Raw genomic sequence first — 17,103 nt, forward strand, 5'->3', positions numbered from 1 at the left:
ATCTGAGGTTCAAGTGATCCCTGGTCCTTACACTGCAAGAAGAATTTGCAATAAACATGTTTTACTCTTGCCAAGAAGTCTTTTAAAAATCCATTTTAATTATGCATCTTGTAATGTTCCTCTCGTGCTCCTGTGCCTAAAGGGCACTTTGACGGGGAAACTCCGTTTTTCCAAGCACTGGCAGCAGGCGCTGCTGCTCGTTCTGGATGCAGCTCACCGCACACGCTCTCACTCCGGGAAGCCGGGCTCTCCCCTGCAGCCACGCTCCCACATTCCACCATGGTGAACGCCCGCCTGTGTCGAAAGCAGGACCTCGAGCAACGCACGTGCCCTGCCTGGGGCTGGACGTCAGCGCTGCGCGCCGCGGCGCTCGTCTCGCTGCGGCCGAGGGGCACCTTCCCACACAAGGCACCCCGAGCACCTAAACTCAAGTCCTCAATTAATTAATTGCCAATTGAGATATTTTAAATAAAAATTCCCAATGAACAACTTTGAGAAGTAACGGGAAACAGCAGTCTGCAATCAGTTCACTGTATGCAGTCCTGACTCCTTGATGGCCATCTGAGCCTGATCCTTCACATTCATGGGAAGTTTCATCAAAGTAAAATTCTGAGAAACAACATAATTTTTGTTATCACTTGCTCTGAGAAGATTAGCTAAAGTCCACTCCAGCAACAGGACTTTAAAAATACACATATTTCTCAATGGCACTATAAGCCATTTAAAGTGTTACTGCCTCCTTTCCCCAACGTGCCGATTAGACACTTGAGCTCTCGGGTGACCCTGAGGAGGAGACAATGTCACCTGGAGCCTCCCGGAGGAGTTCCTCCTGATGACACTGGCAGCAGCGGCCGGGGCGGAGCAGGCTGGAAGCGGCTGCAGGAGCCGGAGAGCAGAGCACGCGGAGGAGCCCGGCGGCTCCCGCTACGCTCCGGGAACCAGCATGACCAGCCAGTCACAAGGAATCCAGCAGCTTTTGCAGGCAGAGAAACGGGCCAAGGACAAACTGGAAGAAGCCAAAAAAAGTAAGTATCTGGGCTGGTTTTATTGTGTTTTTCTACTGTAAACTCTCTAGAAAAACAAACCGTGTTTCAGTTTTTCATGTCTTATACAAAATTTTCAGTGTTCTTCCGGTAAAAACTAGCAGTTTACCTTTGAATGTCATTTGGTCTCCAACAAAAGTACATGTTAGCAAATGCAGACCTCAGGACAGTGATAATTATTGAAAGTCACAGTCACAAGAATTGCCGCTGCTGTGATAGGTTGTACCTATGAGATTGGCTTGGCACAGGCAATCAGCAAGTGATTAAATGTTCAGTTTAAAACAAACTCTCATTTGCTGAATGCCTAAATGCCCAAGGTAAAGCATGTGTAAATATACAAGAATAATAAATTAAAACAATTTTATTCCAGTCAACTATAAGCAAAAAGTAACAGAAACAAATATAAAAATCAAGGCAATAGCCAAAAAAGTTCCAGCTGAATCTGCTAGTAGTTTAATTAAATAATGTGAATAATGTAAATAAAATCATCCCAGTGATTTAATGCAAGAAACTTTGGTGACCATATTCCCCTGAACTAGGCATGAACCACACAAGTCACTGGGCTGCATTTGCAGGGGAACATTAATATTGCTTCACAGAGTGATGGTGATTTAGATGGCAGCAGCAGGGAAACTTGGTGTCATCCTACAGACCTCACATGAAATACATGAAGGTGATGCCATGTGCAGAAAGAGAGCGCCATGAAGAAATGTATTTTGTTTTCCAGGGAGAAGTAGAAGCTAAACAAAAATAATTTGTGTAGCCCCCATATCCCTTCTACGCACAAATCAGCATCACGACATACTCATTAATTATTAGAATGATATATTAACTTGTGCAGCGCACATGGAAAAAGGCAACCACCCTTCTCCAAGCACCGAGCCACCATGCCTGGCAGCCAGGGGAGGTGTCTTGGTGGCACTGCCTTTCCCTGCTCATCTGGGGCACTGGCAATGTGCTGTCCCCAGGACAAGAAGTGAGAAAATACGATCTGGGCAGGCAGTATCCAGCCCGAAATGGGGAGGAGGACGAGGGTCTGGTCTGCAGAGCCTGGGCTGGAGCTACCAGAGCTTGGTGGTGACTGCTCCCCGTGCTTTGGAGACTTTTCAATTTGTTCTTTAATAGCCAGTTGTAAAGAAGCTTGGTAAATTAAGAACACCCCCAAAACAATAGATACAACTATATATGTAAAAGTAATGGCAGAAGATGAGTGTGTTTCTAAGTCCAAGTATGGGGTTACAGAGGTATTTACTCTGCACAAAAACTCACTCTTCAGTCATCACCTCAGGCCTAAACACAACACTTGTGATGAGCTCCTTATAAAGACAGTATTTTCCAAACCCTTCCAAACCAGAAACCTGAATTAAACCCCTGCCTACACCCACCAGGGCTGCCACGCTGAGGTAAGCAGCATTCAGCAGCAACAGAAGCCAGGTATCAGCAAATAAAACAGAAATACCACGTTAGTATGAGTTCCTTCTCTGTTACTTTTATGACTAAAGATGTTTTTCTCCTTTAGAAAAATGAAGTAAACAATATATATATTCCTGATAGATACCTAGAAAACAAATACCTGTGAGTAAAGAAATGGAGCCAGACTCCTCTCAGTTTGCAGTGAGGTCAAGGCAAAGGGCACAAACTGAAATAAAGAAAATTCCATTTAAGGTAAAGAAAAAATGTATACCAAGGTAATCGGTATTATACTCAAAGTTACAAGAGTTTTTCAGTGAGCACACAAAAAAAAAAAAAAAGAAAAAGAAAAAAAGAGGGAGATTTTGTTTATAGCATTTCTCCAAATTGTACAAGTACCGTATTAAGAACTTTTGTTAGTATAATTGCCCCTGCTCCCATATGCCAAGCAGACATTATTATATTGACAGACGTTTTCCATGTCTGTCCTTAACTTCAAGGCTTTTCATAGCAGCGTCACTGAAGCCACCTTACGTACCAGCATAGTGCAAGCAGCGTGGGACAAGGCAAACAGGATGCTTTTTCAGGGCCAAATTCTGTTCTGCCAATTGAGAACAACTCCAAGTCTTTTAACCAGAGTTATTCTGCATTTTGATCATCATACAGGACTGCACAGTTGGTCCTTAATTAAATGCAAAAAGTAAAACAAAAGCAAATACCTGAAATGCAATCAAGCACTATATGCAATAGAGCTGGTTGCCTTATGCACACAGGATTTTGAGCAGCACGCCAGGAACAGGCTGCTTCACCAGCTCAGGGCCGATCAGCACCGGTTCAGATCAGCAGGTTCTGCTCAGAACTGGGGGATCTCCTGGTCTTGGTTTCAGGTGAAAACAAGGACCTTGCCTGGGCCCTGCCTGTGCGTTCCCTTCCCTGTTGAACTGTAAATATGACCCCCTTTGCACAACAAGCAGCCTCTGCACGGCACTGCTGCACAGATGAGTCACACAGGCCTGTTTACATTTAAATATAAGAGGAATGAAAGGTAAATCATTGGCAGGACATGACCCAGGCAAGTCACTCTCAAGGAAACGGGATTATCAAAACTACCCTCAAGCGAGACCCTTAGTCTTGTTCACAGATACTCACATAATCTGAAAACTTAGAACGGACACACACAATATTGTAAATGAGCAGATGACGGGCCCATTTTTTTCCTGACATATTCATAGCTCTTTGTAATGCAAAATCCACTTTTATCCTGAAAAAATGACAAATAAAATGCTATTTATGAACATGAAACAAAGCAAAAATACTTTGATAAAGCTCCTCTGTAAACTTCATGGTCAAAACTCTTTGTCCTGCCTTGCAATATCTTTATTGCACCATTGGCTGATGTCAGTTATACTTGACACATTATTAATAGTTTTGGGAATGCACATGGGCAAGGCTGAAAGTAGCAAATTGATTAAAAATGAACCAAAACTGCCTGTGGTCCCCTATTCTCATACCCACTGCACTACTTTGGCTCTTTTTTCCTCAAGCATAACTGAGATCCCAGAAATAAATGGGCATTGTCAGAGCTAAAATGGCAATTTCTGAAAAAACTTCTGGGGAAAACAAATGTATGGTGAACACTGGATTTAGCAAAATTGGTTTCCTGTAGGTTTTCATGTCTCAGCTTCATTTCTAATGTCAAAATAAAGCTCAGAATAAAGCTTCCAGGAAATCAGGTTATAAAACAATCATTAACCAAAATAAAATATTATCAACAAACTTATATCCTTGGCTCTCTCTTGGATAATATCCAGGACTTTCTTACAGTGAAAAAGCTATATATACACCAACCAGCTGCTTCTACTGTACTTTTTGAGATTATTTTTTAACTTTAAAAAAAGGCTTTTACTTTTAACTTACTTGTAACTTTAAAAAAAATGCCATTCTGCAGGCAATTTAACAAAGACAATGGAAATGGTCCTACTTAGAGTAAAAATTGATTAATTTGGGGCAACTTCCATGAAGAAATTCAGCCTAGATTATATGTTTGAAAACCAAAATCCAGTTTTTAGCAAGACAACTTTTTGAAAGTAAGATAATATGGTGCTTCAGCAAATTAGAAGGCAACATTTTGAGAAATACTTGGTTTCTGCTATCTTTTTCTTGTAAGGTCTAAAATATTACCAGTAGCCTCCAAGAGTGAAAGGAGTGAACTAAAGCTGGTTCTCTACTATCACAGAAATACCCAGAAAGACAGCTATAACCTTTCCCTATGCTTATCCCTAATAATGTTTCCCCCATGGTTAGGTGAGATAAAAACCTACCGCAGGGAGGAAGGGGCAGGGTCAAGACATAGGTGCCCAACGTGCCCATGGGTGAAAAACATTCCCACCTTGCACCTTTCTGCGCCTCCCTTCTCCAACCATCAACAAATGGGATCAGCAAGGCTTGGAAAAGGCAGTCCTCTCTCGCACGACCAAGGCAGCAGACGAGCGGTTCCTAACGGGCTGATTAATTAATTTTGGGGTGCCTCTGGTGAAACAGCAGGTTAGACTCTAGTTTCAGTTTAATCAGGTGCAGCATATGCACTATCGCATATGTTGGCAGTTGCTGATTCTGACCACAACGTTGTTGAACTCGCAGTAATTTACGCACAGCTTTTCCACTTAATTAAATAGGAAGCAGCAGGTTCCTGCTGTGTCAGTCCTAAAGGCATCACGGAGAAGTGAAATGGCTGCTGCCCTGTATATGTGCTTAATCCAGTGCACTTTCAAGAACTGCCACATACGCACACACATTTTCTTCTTTGCTTTGCTAGTTATGTTCTTGGGGACAGATGAACTGCTGTTTCCTAGAGTCTCGTTCTCTTGCATGCATTTTAAATGGATTTATTTATCTATCTGGTGGCCAAGGTATGCAACATATTTACTACAGATGGCCCCCCAGATGGAATTTGAAATTGAAATCCCACTGATTTTGAAATAATTTGATTTGCTATTGAGCTCCAGTTCCTCAGCTGGTGAAATTGGCAGCGCTTCCTCGCAGCCCGTTTCCACAGACCTGTGAAGACGTGCTCTGGAAAAGGCTGATGAGCCCCATTTTTGGGGATGGGGATGAGGGGAACTTCAAAGCACAGAGCTCAGCCTGGTTCTGACTTTTGTTGTCCAGATCGATGCTTTTACTTACTGGTCCCCAAGACTTAATACAGCCACAGAAGCTGATGTAATCAGCTCTTTCCATACAAAGGCAAACTTTGGAAAAGACCATGCAAGCTTTTAAAGAGCTTCTCTGTCCCTTTGTACATAATTACAGCTCCCTGGTGGCACATGGGCTCTGATAAGGGTAATTAGCTGTACAAGGAAGCTTTCTCCAGGTGGACTCAGAATCAGTAAATCTAACAAGGGCCCCAATATGTTGCTGCTCCATGCAGGAAACCTTGACACAGCCTCCCCTCAGCTCTCCTCACACCCCACAAGCAGCACAGCACTGAGTCACAGGGCCAGGAATCAGGGCCTGAACAGGAAACGTGTGCGTTCAGCACCTCTGCTTCTACTCACCAAATCACAGGCACTGGCTGCAGATGGGCCATCCACTGAGCAAGTATTTTATCACTGGATGAGGCCCTTCATCTAGGATTTGCTCGAATCATAGACGTATCAAAACCAAGGGTTTATCCTCACAGCACCCAGGTTCACTTTGGTGCCAACCCCGGGGAAGCCGATCACTACATGTCACACGTGACCAGGCTTCAGAAGTCCAGCACGAGTGGAGCCCATCCAGTGGAGCTGCCTGAGCGAGTAACTGAGAAAGAGCAACACTTGTCCTCTGGCTTAACTGGAGAACTGCAGGATTTCACAAGAGGTTTAGCCCTCCTACTTGAATTTTCTTTTTTAAATCTTCCCAAAGTGTTCACATAAGTCAACGATATCAAGCAGGTGGCTACAAACAAACAAACAAATAAATAAAATAAAAGGATATTTCATGCTTCAGACAAAGACGCCTTTTTGAGATGCCCATTTTTCATTGTTGTAGTCTTATGAAATCCTAATTTAAGTAACTAAACGAGTGTTTATTTCCAGAGGCCTTGCATCTGTTGAGAGAAGCGAGCAACCTTCACCTCTGCCACCCTTGAACTTCCAGCTGTACAGCAGAGAGGCCCATAAGAGAGATCAGCAGCAGCCAAGGAGTCTCAGATATAACACGTCAGCTTTAAAAGCAAGAGGCTGACAGCCCCATCAGTTAGAACAGGGCTCTTTCCTCAGAAACTGGTGCAGCCAAGCGCTGCCAAGATCCACGGGCCCTTACCTGGTTCATATAAAACAGAAAGCAGAGGTGTCACCATCGCGTGGGTACGACACGTTCAGTACTTGCTTTGGCAAAAAACCTTAAGGACCGCATTTCCTTCAAAGCTCTGCTGTTATCTGATCTCTAACACCCCTGGTAGATGCAGGAATACCATGAATTGTATGTGCAGTCCTGCAAGGTCTTACATGGGTTTCATTTTACAAACCCTTAGTATTTTGCAAAAGGCAAAGCAACTGTTCCCAACGCACAAAATTAAGCATGTCAACAAGCCTTTTTTAGAAGAAAGCCTAAAATACCACTTAGTAGATCACCCTCCTACTCCAAACACTTGCAAGGTTTTCTACACATTGTCAAAGAACACCTTTGACACCCTTTTTCTTTTATTCACTCACATTTAACAAATGCTAGAGGGGAAAAAAGGTGGGAGAGAAGACAACGAAGTGGGAAGGCTGCAGCTCAGTTCCTTGGTGGTTAAGATGCATCTTTGCAGCGTTTTGGAAATCTGCCAGCTCTAAATAGAATCCAGTTGGTGTGGGATGAAGGGATTTTGGCAACCAGTCAACACAGCAAATCTTACAGAATAAAGTCTTTTCCAATCAGTGACAACTAAAATCTGTTATCTGGCTGCTACTATTGCTGATGAAGAAAAGATAGATATTTATTTAAACACAAAGCTGTGACAAAAGAGAAAAAAATACCAGTTGTGTTATGAGAATATGTCTAGTTGCAAAAAAAAAAAAGACTTCTGTTATTAGCAAACCAACAAACTTTTGATTTTGATGTGTGCTTTCGCATAGGGAAGCGGAAAGGTGTCTACACAACCAGCCTCGAATCAGAGCGCGCTACCCACATCACTTGGCCTCTCCTGGCAATTCCCTGCAAATAAAACTGCTATTGACTGGGAAATGGAGAATTTATCTTCTGGGATAGTATTCCCTGTTTTCTTCTCTATGTGCAGGAAAGGGGAAGAGACTGAAGCAGGCCAAGGAAGAGGCTACAGCGGAGATAGACCACTACCGGCTGCAGAGGGAGAAGGAGTTCAGGCACAAGCAAAGCAGCGTAAGTAGGAAACCCCCGTGCCCCTGGGCAGCTCCACGTGCTCACTGCGAAGCAAATCGCTCCCAGTGGCACCGCTCTGGGTTTGAACATCACCCACATTGCCCAGCTTCTGGGTTGGGTTCACGTCTGTCCTTTGATGGTGCAGGAAAAACACCTTTGCGTTTGCTGGCTTCAATTTCAGACAGACCTCACCCTCCTCTTGAAACCGGAAGCAGAAATAAGGTTGATGTTTTGGTAGAAACAAAGATTCAAAACCTTTCTTCGGATTTCTGCTTTGCTTTTGCTGCAGCACTGCAGCTTTGATAAACCAAAATCATCCAAATTTGGGGAGTTTTCACTACACTTGCAAAGTAAAAATGGTCAGGTTGACATTTTCATACCTGAACTGTAGCTCATTTTATGTACTTACACTATCTTGCAGTTTTTTCTAGCATTTTCATGAAGGTTCATCACAAACTGCTCTTTTTTTCCCCGACGGTGACCTTCCTTTTCCATTTTTTGTTCCTATTTTTCTCCTTGCTTGTACTGTGCAAAGCCAAGGGAAACTACATCTGCAAAAGCTGCAGCAAAACAAAAAAGCCAAAGAGGTCAAACAGAAACTGCTTTACAAAACTGTCTTTTCAGCCACAATTCCTATAAAACACCTTCCAGCAGAGATCATAGGCCTTAGGAACATATACACATGCAAAGTCCCTAGTAAGGAAAATCAGCCCCCAGACACAATGTCACACAGCAAGGCTAGGTGAACTTGTCTCATACATACAATTTTGGGTCATTACTAATGCTAAAATAAAGTAAAAATACCTCTAAAATATGTTCACTTGTTCAGTTCAAGCATATATTACAGCTGAAGAGAAAAAAATTGTTTGCATACCATGGTGTGAACTCCAATTTTCTACTCCCAGACAAAACCACGGCTGCAGGAAAACGCCATTGCTTATTGACCAAAGAATTTGCACAGGAAGATCACTTATTGCTCCCCAAAAAACAACCCATGGCACAAGCCTTTTACAGCCCTGCTCCCACCTGGTGAATTGTTCACGACAGTCCAGAATAAGTGACAACAGCGAGGAAAAATGGCATTTGAGTGCCAATTAGCAAAATAAGTTTTGCATGTTTTGAAAACACAAACCCAGAGCGAGAGGTAATTTTGCTAGTGGTCGTGGGGTCAACACCCAGGTTTGGGGATCACTGCTCTTGGGAGAGGCCAAGCCTCGTTCCCAACGTTGTGTTCTTGAAGTCAGTGTAAAGTTGGTACAAAACCAGGATGGGCCTAAGAGAGAACAGGCCCTCGAGGTCAGCACAAATCATGGACCGAGGAGGGCATTTGCTCAGATTTTGACAAGAACAAGATCTAAAAATTCAGAAACAGAAAAGCAGAAAGAAAAAAAGTTCATAGAAGTGTAAGAGTGACTACCTCAAATTATTGTATTAGCATGAGTCATGCAAGCAGTTTCCCAATCTACAGAGGCTCTTTTTTAAAAAATTATAATGCTTTTCTTGAATTTTTTCAGAAGTACTTACTAGCTGGATAACACATAATTATCTGGGAACGCTAGAAAGTTATTTTCCCAGGTGGAATAACTCAGCTTCATAAATAAGGTCTAAACTGTACAATCCTTTCCCCACGAGGCCCTCCTGACTCATCTAAAAGCTAATATAAAATGCAAACTAAAAATAGCTACTACTCAAAGCTATAGTCTTTTCCCAGCATTTTCATGGGGGTGTCCGTCCTCAATTTCTTCCAAATCAGAAATTGTTTTACATCAGGATTATGGACAGACATCTTACTACACTGCGAGGTACAGATCAACAGAATTTTGGCAGTGCCTTGTGCAGAAGAATTCAGCCTCTTTTCCTTCTTCTAAGGACTATGTCGAGCTAAAATCATGTCAAAAATAAAGTTCCTTTCCCTGTTTCTGGTGGTCATCTAGGTACTTGCTACCTAGATGTAATCTGCCCTCTAGCTTCAGCTGGTTGTCCACTCGAGGAGCAGAAACAAACAGAATATGTTATTTATTGCTCTCATACTGCATCAGTATATGGAACAGGCACCTGCTGTGCCCCATGCAACTCTTGAGCTGGAAATAAAATTTTATCTCCAATCAGATGGACTTTTCCATCAGGGAGGAATTCAGAGAATATTGGGACAGTGGAGACAGGGGACCAAAGTCCTGGATTTGGAATACATGCATGTTCTTGTAACATAACCTTGCTGAAACGTTCAACTGGGCTCAAGTCAATTAAATTCTGAGCGAATGTCCCGGTATTAACGTGCCAGGAGCCGTCTGGTGTTTTGCCAGACAAGAAAATGCAAGATTAAAAGACCTTGTCTGAGGCCTGTGAAGCCTTAGACATCCCTAACCACTGAAGCCTTTTCAAACAGTCTGAAACTCTAATTACGTATTTTCAGGAAGGCTTTCCCGTGTTTTGCTCCATAGCCCTGTTCATGCTCATTCTCAGGTAGGCCAAAGGAAGCATACCAGTGACAGAGTTTAGCTGACTAGTCATTAAAATAAAGCAAATTATAGTGATTGGTATAAAAGAGAAAGCGTGTAAAATGTTGTTCCCACAAGGAGCTGGGAAACTTGCATTACACAGGGAGATTCCAGTGCTAATGAGCATGTGGAAGAGCTCTCTCTAACCCTGTTTATTACGCGAGTGGATTACTCTAGCTTGTACCCTTACCGTGCAAAAGGGCTGTGAAATGCCTGCGTAATGTTTATACTGGACGATAAAGAGAAATCCTTAGAGGCTATTTCAGGTACGATGAGCACAGAGTCACCTGGAAGCCTTCATTTTGCTCAGAGGACTTCTGCTTTGCAGGCAATGGGCTCCCAAGGCAACCTCTCCACTAAAATAGAAGAGCAAACAACAGAAGCGATCCAAAACCTCACTGGCAGCTACCACAAGAACATGGAGGGCGTGATGAAAAAGCTTTTGAACACGATATGTGACATCAGTCCTGAAATCCACCCAAACTTCAGATACGAAGTTTAAGATCCACTGATGTGCTGGGCAAGGGTGTTTGTAAGAAGCAGCCCCTTTTCTTGATGTCACCAGCGTTTCCGCCGTTATTGTTGCTGCACATGTGATACAGAAGAGCACTAAAGCCCAAAGCTTGTAGTTCCTCACTTTTTTTGATTATGCAAAAAATATTCAAGCATTTGTTAGAATGTACTTGTTTCCTGACAGTGGCTAAGCCCCTGTCACTGACACAAGAGTGAGTCAACAACAGCAGAATAAATGATTATTTGACACCAAGAGCTTTCTAGTCACTTTCATTATTTCTCTTCTGTGTAAAACGATCTGTACGAGATGTGATGTTGCATGAAATCTGCTTATCACAATCTTTACTGTATTTAAAGGCATGTGAAAGAGACTAATGCTACAAAAATAAAAACCAGAACATTTCTGTTTGGGATGCATCAAGTAGTCAGTTTGGAGAGTGCACAGGAACTCTGTAGCTTTTCATTAAACACAGTAGACCAAAACATATCTGCAGTTTTTGTATGATAATTTAAAGCAAAATTATGTAACTTGTAGAGATTTACGTGCAAATGCCATACCCCAAGTACTGCTCTGTTGTGTAAATACATCACAAGCTTTAGAAGGCCTTTTGAAGTCTAAAAATGAGTACAGAAGCAATTGTTATTTATGAAATTCTCTTAGTTTAAGGCATGCAGTAGCACATTTATCATTATCTGTATGTACAGTTACACTGAAAGCACAGGAATCCACGAGATTGGATTCATCCACAGAGATGAAGAATAAATTCTATGCTGTATATGAAGGCTTTCTGCAGACTTTCCGTTAATTAGCTACTGCAGAGATTGGAAAACAAGATTTGGGGAATCAGATTTAGCCAATTCCACTAATTGTGATGTTAGCTGAAATTGGATTTCATTCGTGGTACATAGTTGCAGCAATTAAATTCTCCATATTAAAATATTTTTGAAAGATTATCAGTGCAACATAAGTCGCTCTTGCAAATGATCACACATAGGATATAAATGCATAGGTGAAGCTCTTGATGGAGCAAAACATTTCCTTTCCTCCCCTAAAATGTTGCATAGCTGTAGGGACCATGAGCAACGTCTCCCCATACAACGGGATGAGATGACCTGCTCCTGTGGAACACTGGCACTACAGTAGGAACGGTGGGACCGGGTTGGCACGAGGTATGGTCACCCAAGACGTGAATTTTCTGGATAGCAATGGATCAGCAACTAAGCAGATGGTGAGTTCATCATCTAGCTGATGGGGGAACCAGTTATCTTAACCTTTATAGGAGGCAGCCACTGCCTTTGCATCTGCACCCGAGCAGCAAAGCACTCCTGCATTTCTTCATGTCACCTCCTCAGACAGCGGGCAGCTGCGGTCTGAACCAGGCGAGGATCTGGGGACAACTGCAGCAGTTTCGGTCCCGCCAGAGCATGGGAAGCCACCACAGTCCTGCACTGATAAATGATGCTCTTATTCACATAAGCAGTGCATACACTTCAGCATGATTTTATCCGGCTCTCCTCACAAGTGGAGGAAACGTCTGGTACACAATACACAAGTGCCATATATTCCTGCCGAGTTCACAGTGCCCTGTCCTTTACAGATCTGATTATTCCTCATTTTATGGTAGTATAAGGCACTTCAAGCGCTGAGTCTTCCCTGAGGAATGTTACCGCTTGTTAGAAGTACATGACCCAACCAGCATTACAACAAAACACTTGGAAAATGTTACATCGGAGTCCTGTTAATGCACTCTATTGCACTTACAGGACATGACTGCATGTGGAAAATCTGATGACTTGCAAGCTTATTAATGTACTGAGGTCCCAGGTCGCTTTTATGAAAGATATGCCACGACTGAATTACCTGACCCAGGGCGATTCCTCAAAGTCCCTTTTGCACCAAACATTTGATTTATTTACAGGCAAATCAGACTCAAACATACTACCAGATTTCCATATCACTTTGGGAAACAGAGGCATTTTGACTGATGCGCTGCCTCAGAAAATGTTCATTTGGTTAAAAATAAGCTTTCCATGAAATACCATGCCAGAAAAAATGATCTCAGTACTTAGCATTAAATAGTCATTCCTTTAAAACGCATGGTATTCACAATTTCATTCACTTATAACAAATCAATGGTAACATGAATGCTAGTCTGACGCAAATCAGCATAACCTAATTTGTAACTGATCCTCATCCCTTTAAAAAAAAATGTAATTTAACCACACATGCTTCACTCTGGTTCAGAAATAGTGTTTTGTGGTGATTCAAAATGAACTAGGGAAATACTCTAAACACATGGGCCATCCCATCGATGGGAGCAGGATCATTCCCACCTTAAAATTAAGCAGAGGGGGAGCGCAGTGAGCTTGGGGGTCCCGGAGCCCAAGCGGGACCACCGGGAAGCGCCGGCTGCTCGTGGACGCTGCGGGTTGTCGCATCGCCCCCGCGACGGCCTCAGAGTCACAGCCCGTGGGTGCTCTCCCCTGGGAACCTCAATCACCTCCACAGTTACTGTATGCCCTGTTTTAAACACACTTTATGACCTAGTGCCCTGTGCAGGAGGGAGATGCGTTTTACCTCCCGCTCATGGTTTTCCAGCTGTTAGTAGTAGTGAAGAATGCTTAATAAATAATTTTGTCTTGGATCAGATTAACACCTCCTAGCAACATATCTTCCAAAATTAGTTTCAATGAGAAAAAAATAAAAAAAACAGCCTTGTTTCCTATTAACACTTAACTGCTTTGTCTGCATGTGCAGTGGGAAGTGCTGCCCGTGGCACAGGCTGCCAGGCCTATTTAGAGTCTATTCCCTAATAATTTTTCCATTAGTCATTAAGCTGTGGCCTAAGTAAATCAACATTCAGCACTTTTCTCTCATGTTTTGATTTTGTTTATCTAAAACAACTATTGTGAGGGAAGCTTGACTGCCAGCTGCCGTGACTCAGCGTAGGTCAAGTGACAGCCGCGGAGATGCCCTCAACTCGGTTTGGGGTTAATTTCTTAGCTCTGCGTCAGCACCTACCTTGGGTGGTTGCTCTGTCAGGTTCCTCCATAATCTGCCAGCACTTTTGCTGATCTTTTCTTCTGTCTGAAACCGGATTCAGCAAGAAAAACACCTCATGTATATCACGGTATCAGACTAAAGATGATGGGCACAGTCACTATTTTCCAGGGCTGTATGCGGGCACTTTGACTCCCAAAATAGCATGCTGGCGGTGAAACAGGCTGTAGTGCAGAAAGTTAAAGAGAATTTCAAGACAAGACTGTGCCTCAATAAATCAGTATTTTCTGAGACAATTTTATTCCATGCAAATTTCTTCCGTCAGCTCAAGAATCAATCTATTCCATATTATTTTCAACAACATTCAGCTTTAGAAGCAGAAATTATTCTAAGATGCATTGCAACACCCCTGGAACAGTGACTATTGAGACTGAACAAATCACCTTGTGATGTTCAAATGTAGTGTGGGAATTCATCACAGCATTGATCTATATAGAAATTCAGTAATTCCACAATATAGTAAAATGCTTTAAAAAATATGGTGTGCCTCACTTGTTTGAGATGGGTCTTGTTCAAGTACCAGGACCAATATTTATATTCTTTCTTGCTTAAGAAAGATGTCATACTCGGAAGAAAATCTGTTCTACACACAGGCATGTGGACTTGTCGGCAAACACCGAGCACAGTCATATATGCTAATATGTTATTAATTTAATTGCTTGGGGGACAGTCAACTCAAGTCCATGCTATGTTTCAGTACGGAAATATCTTTCCTTACCTTGCAATGGGGAGCAGCCTGTATCCTACTCGCACACAGCATTCCACCGCAGCATTCGGCTCAATTTGAGATCTCCTCTCCGATATCCGATGGCAAAAGAAGAGATCAGACGTGGGCTAGTTAAGGCAGCAGGCAATTAAAACCCAAAGCATTAACAAAACTGTACACCACTGTTTATAGCTGAGATCCAGGCATAAAGTTTAATGAGCCTCTTTGCTTTCGCACCCCCTGCCACTTGTTCCACGTCCTTTAGCTGCTCCTTCGCCTTGTAAACGCCAGGCCCAGAAAAGGGGAAGGTGGGTTGGAGGGGTGGGCAGAGCCCAGGCGTGTTATCCTGCCTCCCTCCTGCTTTGCTGCTCACAAGGGGCTGGGGGATACTCCAAGTACCAACAGGGACCAAGTTCAGGTGTCCATAACCATTAAATCAGCACCAAAGCGGCTGCAAATATGCGCGGAGAGAACAGGGTTCTTGCAGGAGCATCTGCACGTGAGGGACACGCCGTGAACCCGCTGGGCAAGCACTGAGCACCCTGGCATCATCCCAGCCCCAAGGAAAGCAGAACGCACCACAAGTGGCTTTCATCAACCCCTGGCATCTCCTCGGGGTCTTCTTCCAGCATGTCTGTGAGGCCGAGAAGTTTTATTTTCCTTAACTCACACAGGGAAACTGTGGCAACTGAGGGACTTGAGATCCCCTCTCTGTAACTCGAACTACTGCATTCACCTCCCTTTCACAGGATCCATGTGGAAACTGTGAGCGTCTATCACACCAGGAGGGTAGAGATGCCAGGAGGGTATAACCATCATATTCTACATCATATTTCATTCTTCCAATGCTAGAAATCTTAACTGTCACCTTCTGAAATTCACTAACGAATTTGAAAATATTCTCAAAATTATTTTGCTTTTTGGCACAGAAACCTGCCTCTGGCACTCTCGTCTGGCAGAGCTTACTTTTATTCTGCATTTTGTACTTGAAATACTTTTCAAAGTGAGAGGAAAACTAGAAGACGGCTTTCTCTCTCACCTTGTTTTCTCACTGTTGTTTCTTCCTGCTTCCCCATCTTCATGCTTTCTCCTAGACTGCTCCCTTTTCCATCAGCATTTCCCTGTAGGCACAGCTTCATTGCTTCATTTTCCTCCTCCAAACTCCACCTGAGAAGCTTGCTTTTGCCATAAACCCCAACAAAAGGAGATGACAGCCATAAAACAAAATGTGTTATGAAACTTCTGACTATCTTGTTGCCCAATAATGTCTCAATAATTTCTATTTTCTCCTGGGAGCGTGTCTCTACCTGTCTGCAGCCTGTTGGCTCTACCACAGGTGCCACCAAGCACAAATAATCACTATTAATAACAGAGTTTGTGGCTCTGGGGTGCTGAGCACTGCACAAATGGAAGAACATTCCTGCCTCGAGATGTTTTGTAAGGGCCCAGATGAATACAACACTTACAAGGAGTTTTCTGGAGTGTAACCCACTGTTGCACATGTCAAGCTGAATTTCCTGAAGTATCGTGCAGCAACTGCTACACAGCTGTAGCAAAGGGCTTACAGTTTGAGCACAACCTTTACTAAACTCAGTCTGGACCACGAATGGGGACAAGCTCAGCCAGGCAATTAGTCTTCTTGGATATAGAAATAGTAGGTAGCGTTGACCTGTCCCTCTTAGGTTTGGTAGTAGAGCAAGAATATCCCTCACGTTTATCCCCTAGGTAGAATAAAAAGGATGCACCATAAATCAAAAGCTCTCCTTGCACTGTCTACTGGAACAGCTTAGTTAAGCTGCTGTGACCTGGACTCAGAGTAACAGCCCTCCAGCTTGCAGAGCTCCTCCCTGAACACGGGCCGCCCCTTCGTAGCCCCGCGCAGAGCTGGCCCTCGCCGGCCGCGGCGCCCGGCACAACGTGGCCATCGCCGGGCAAGCGGGGGCCGCCGCGTGCACAAAACAAGGGCCTTCTGCCTTGCCATGACTGCTGGCTAACCTTATTAAAATAACTATACATATACATATATATATATATATATATAATAATTAGGTGATGGAAATAATAGGTATTGCTCTAGTTCTGACCTCTTCTTTTCTTTTTTTTTTTGACTTGCTGTTTCAAGAGAAAATGATCCAAGGGCCTCTAGTTCTGACCTTTATCAAATATTCCTGAGTTGTGCAGCTCAGCTTTTCCCATCCTGCCTTGACTCCTCTTCAGTGACCCCCCCCGCTTACAGACTTCCCAATTACCTCAATATTCACAGTATTCCCTACAGCAGCAGTACATGGAGCACTATTATCTTTTATCTATTTTATGTATTAACCTGAGGAGCATCGGCAAGCTATTACGGGCAACCACTGCGCTTGCAGAAAAAGGACAAAAAAGAAGTTGTGCTTTAAAGTGTATGTGGAAATTGTTTGCCATTTAGGTTGCATTTTGCATTTTCCTTCCCAAGAAAAAGAACCACATATTGCAGAAAGAAAGCCAATTTATCTCAATTAAGCCTCTTGG

The 17,103-nt window shown here is 43.1% G+C and overlaps 1 protein-coding gene across 1 annotated transcript; it reads left to right on the top strand.

The window, feature by feature from the left end:
- The first annotated feature begins 923 nt into the window (after nucleotides 1-923).
- ATP6V1G3 (ATPase H+ transporting V1 subunit G3) lies at nucleotides 924-10,943 on the top strand. Its single transcript, XM_010224535.2, has 3 exons — nucleotides 924-1,025; nucleotides 7,714-7,814; nucleotides 10,641-10,943. Exons 1-3 carry the CDS (start codon nucleotides 944-946, stop codon nucleotides 10,812-10,814), a joined length of 357 nt encoding a protein of 118 aa, XP_010222837.1. The 5' UTR covers nucleotides 924-943; the 3' UTR covers nucleotides 10,815-10,943.
- Nucleotides 10,944-17,103: the final 6,160 nt, after the last annotated feature.

The sequence above is a fragment of the Tinamus guttatus genome, unplaced genomic scaffold (genome assembly GCF_059628265.1).
Source record: "Tinamus guttatus ecotype Peru unplaced genomic scaffold, ASM5962826v1 Tinamus_guttatus_pri_ptg000211l, whole genome shotgun sequence".
Taxonomy (NCBI): Eukaryota; Metazoa; Chordata; class Aves; order Tinamiformes; family Tinamidae; genus Tinamus; species Tinamus guttatus.

What these genes read in the sequence shown, in the direction of transcription:
- ATP6V1G3 (XM_010224535.2), top strand. Translation starts at nt 944, where the DNA reads ATGACCAGCCAGTCACAAGGAATCCAGCAGCTTTTGCAGGCAGAGAAA. An exon ending in ACTGGAAGAAGCCAAAAAAA is followed by an intron (nt 1,026 to 7,713) that starts GTAAGTATCTGG and finishes CTCTATGTGCAG; the next exon opens with GAAAGGGGAAGAGACTGAAG. An exon ending in TCAGGCACAAGCAAAGCAGC is followed by an intron (nt 7,815 to 10,640) that starts GTAAGTAGGAAA and finishes TCTGCTTTGCAG; the next exon opens with GCAATGGGCTCCCAAGGCAA.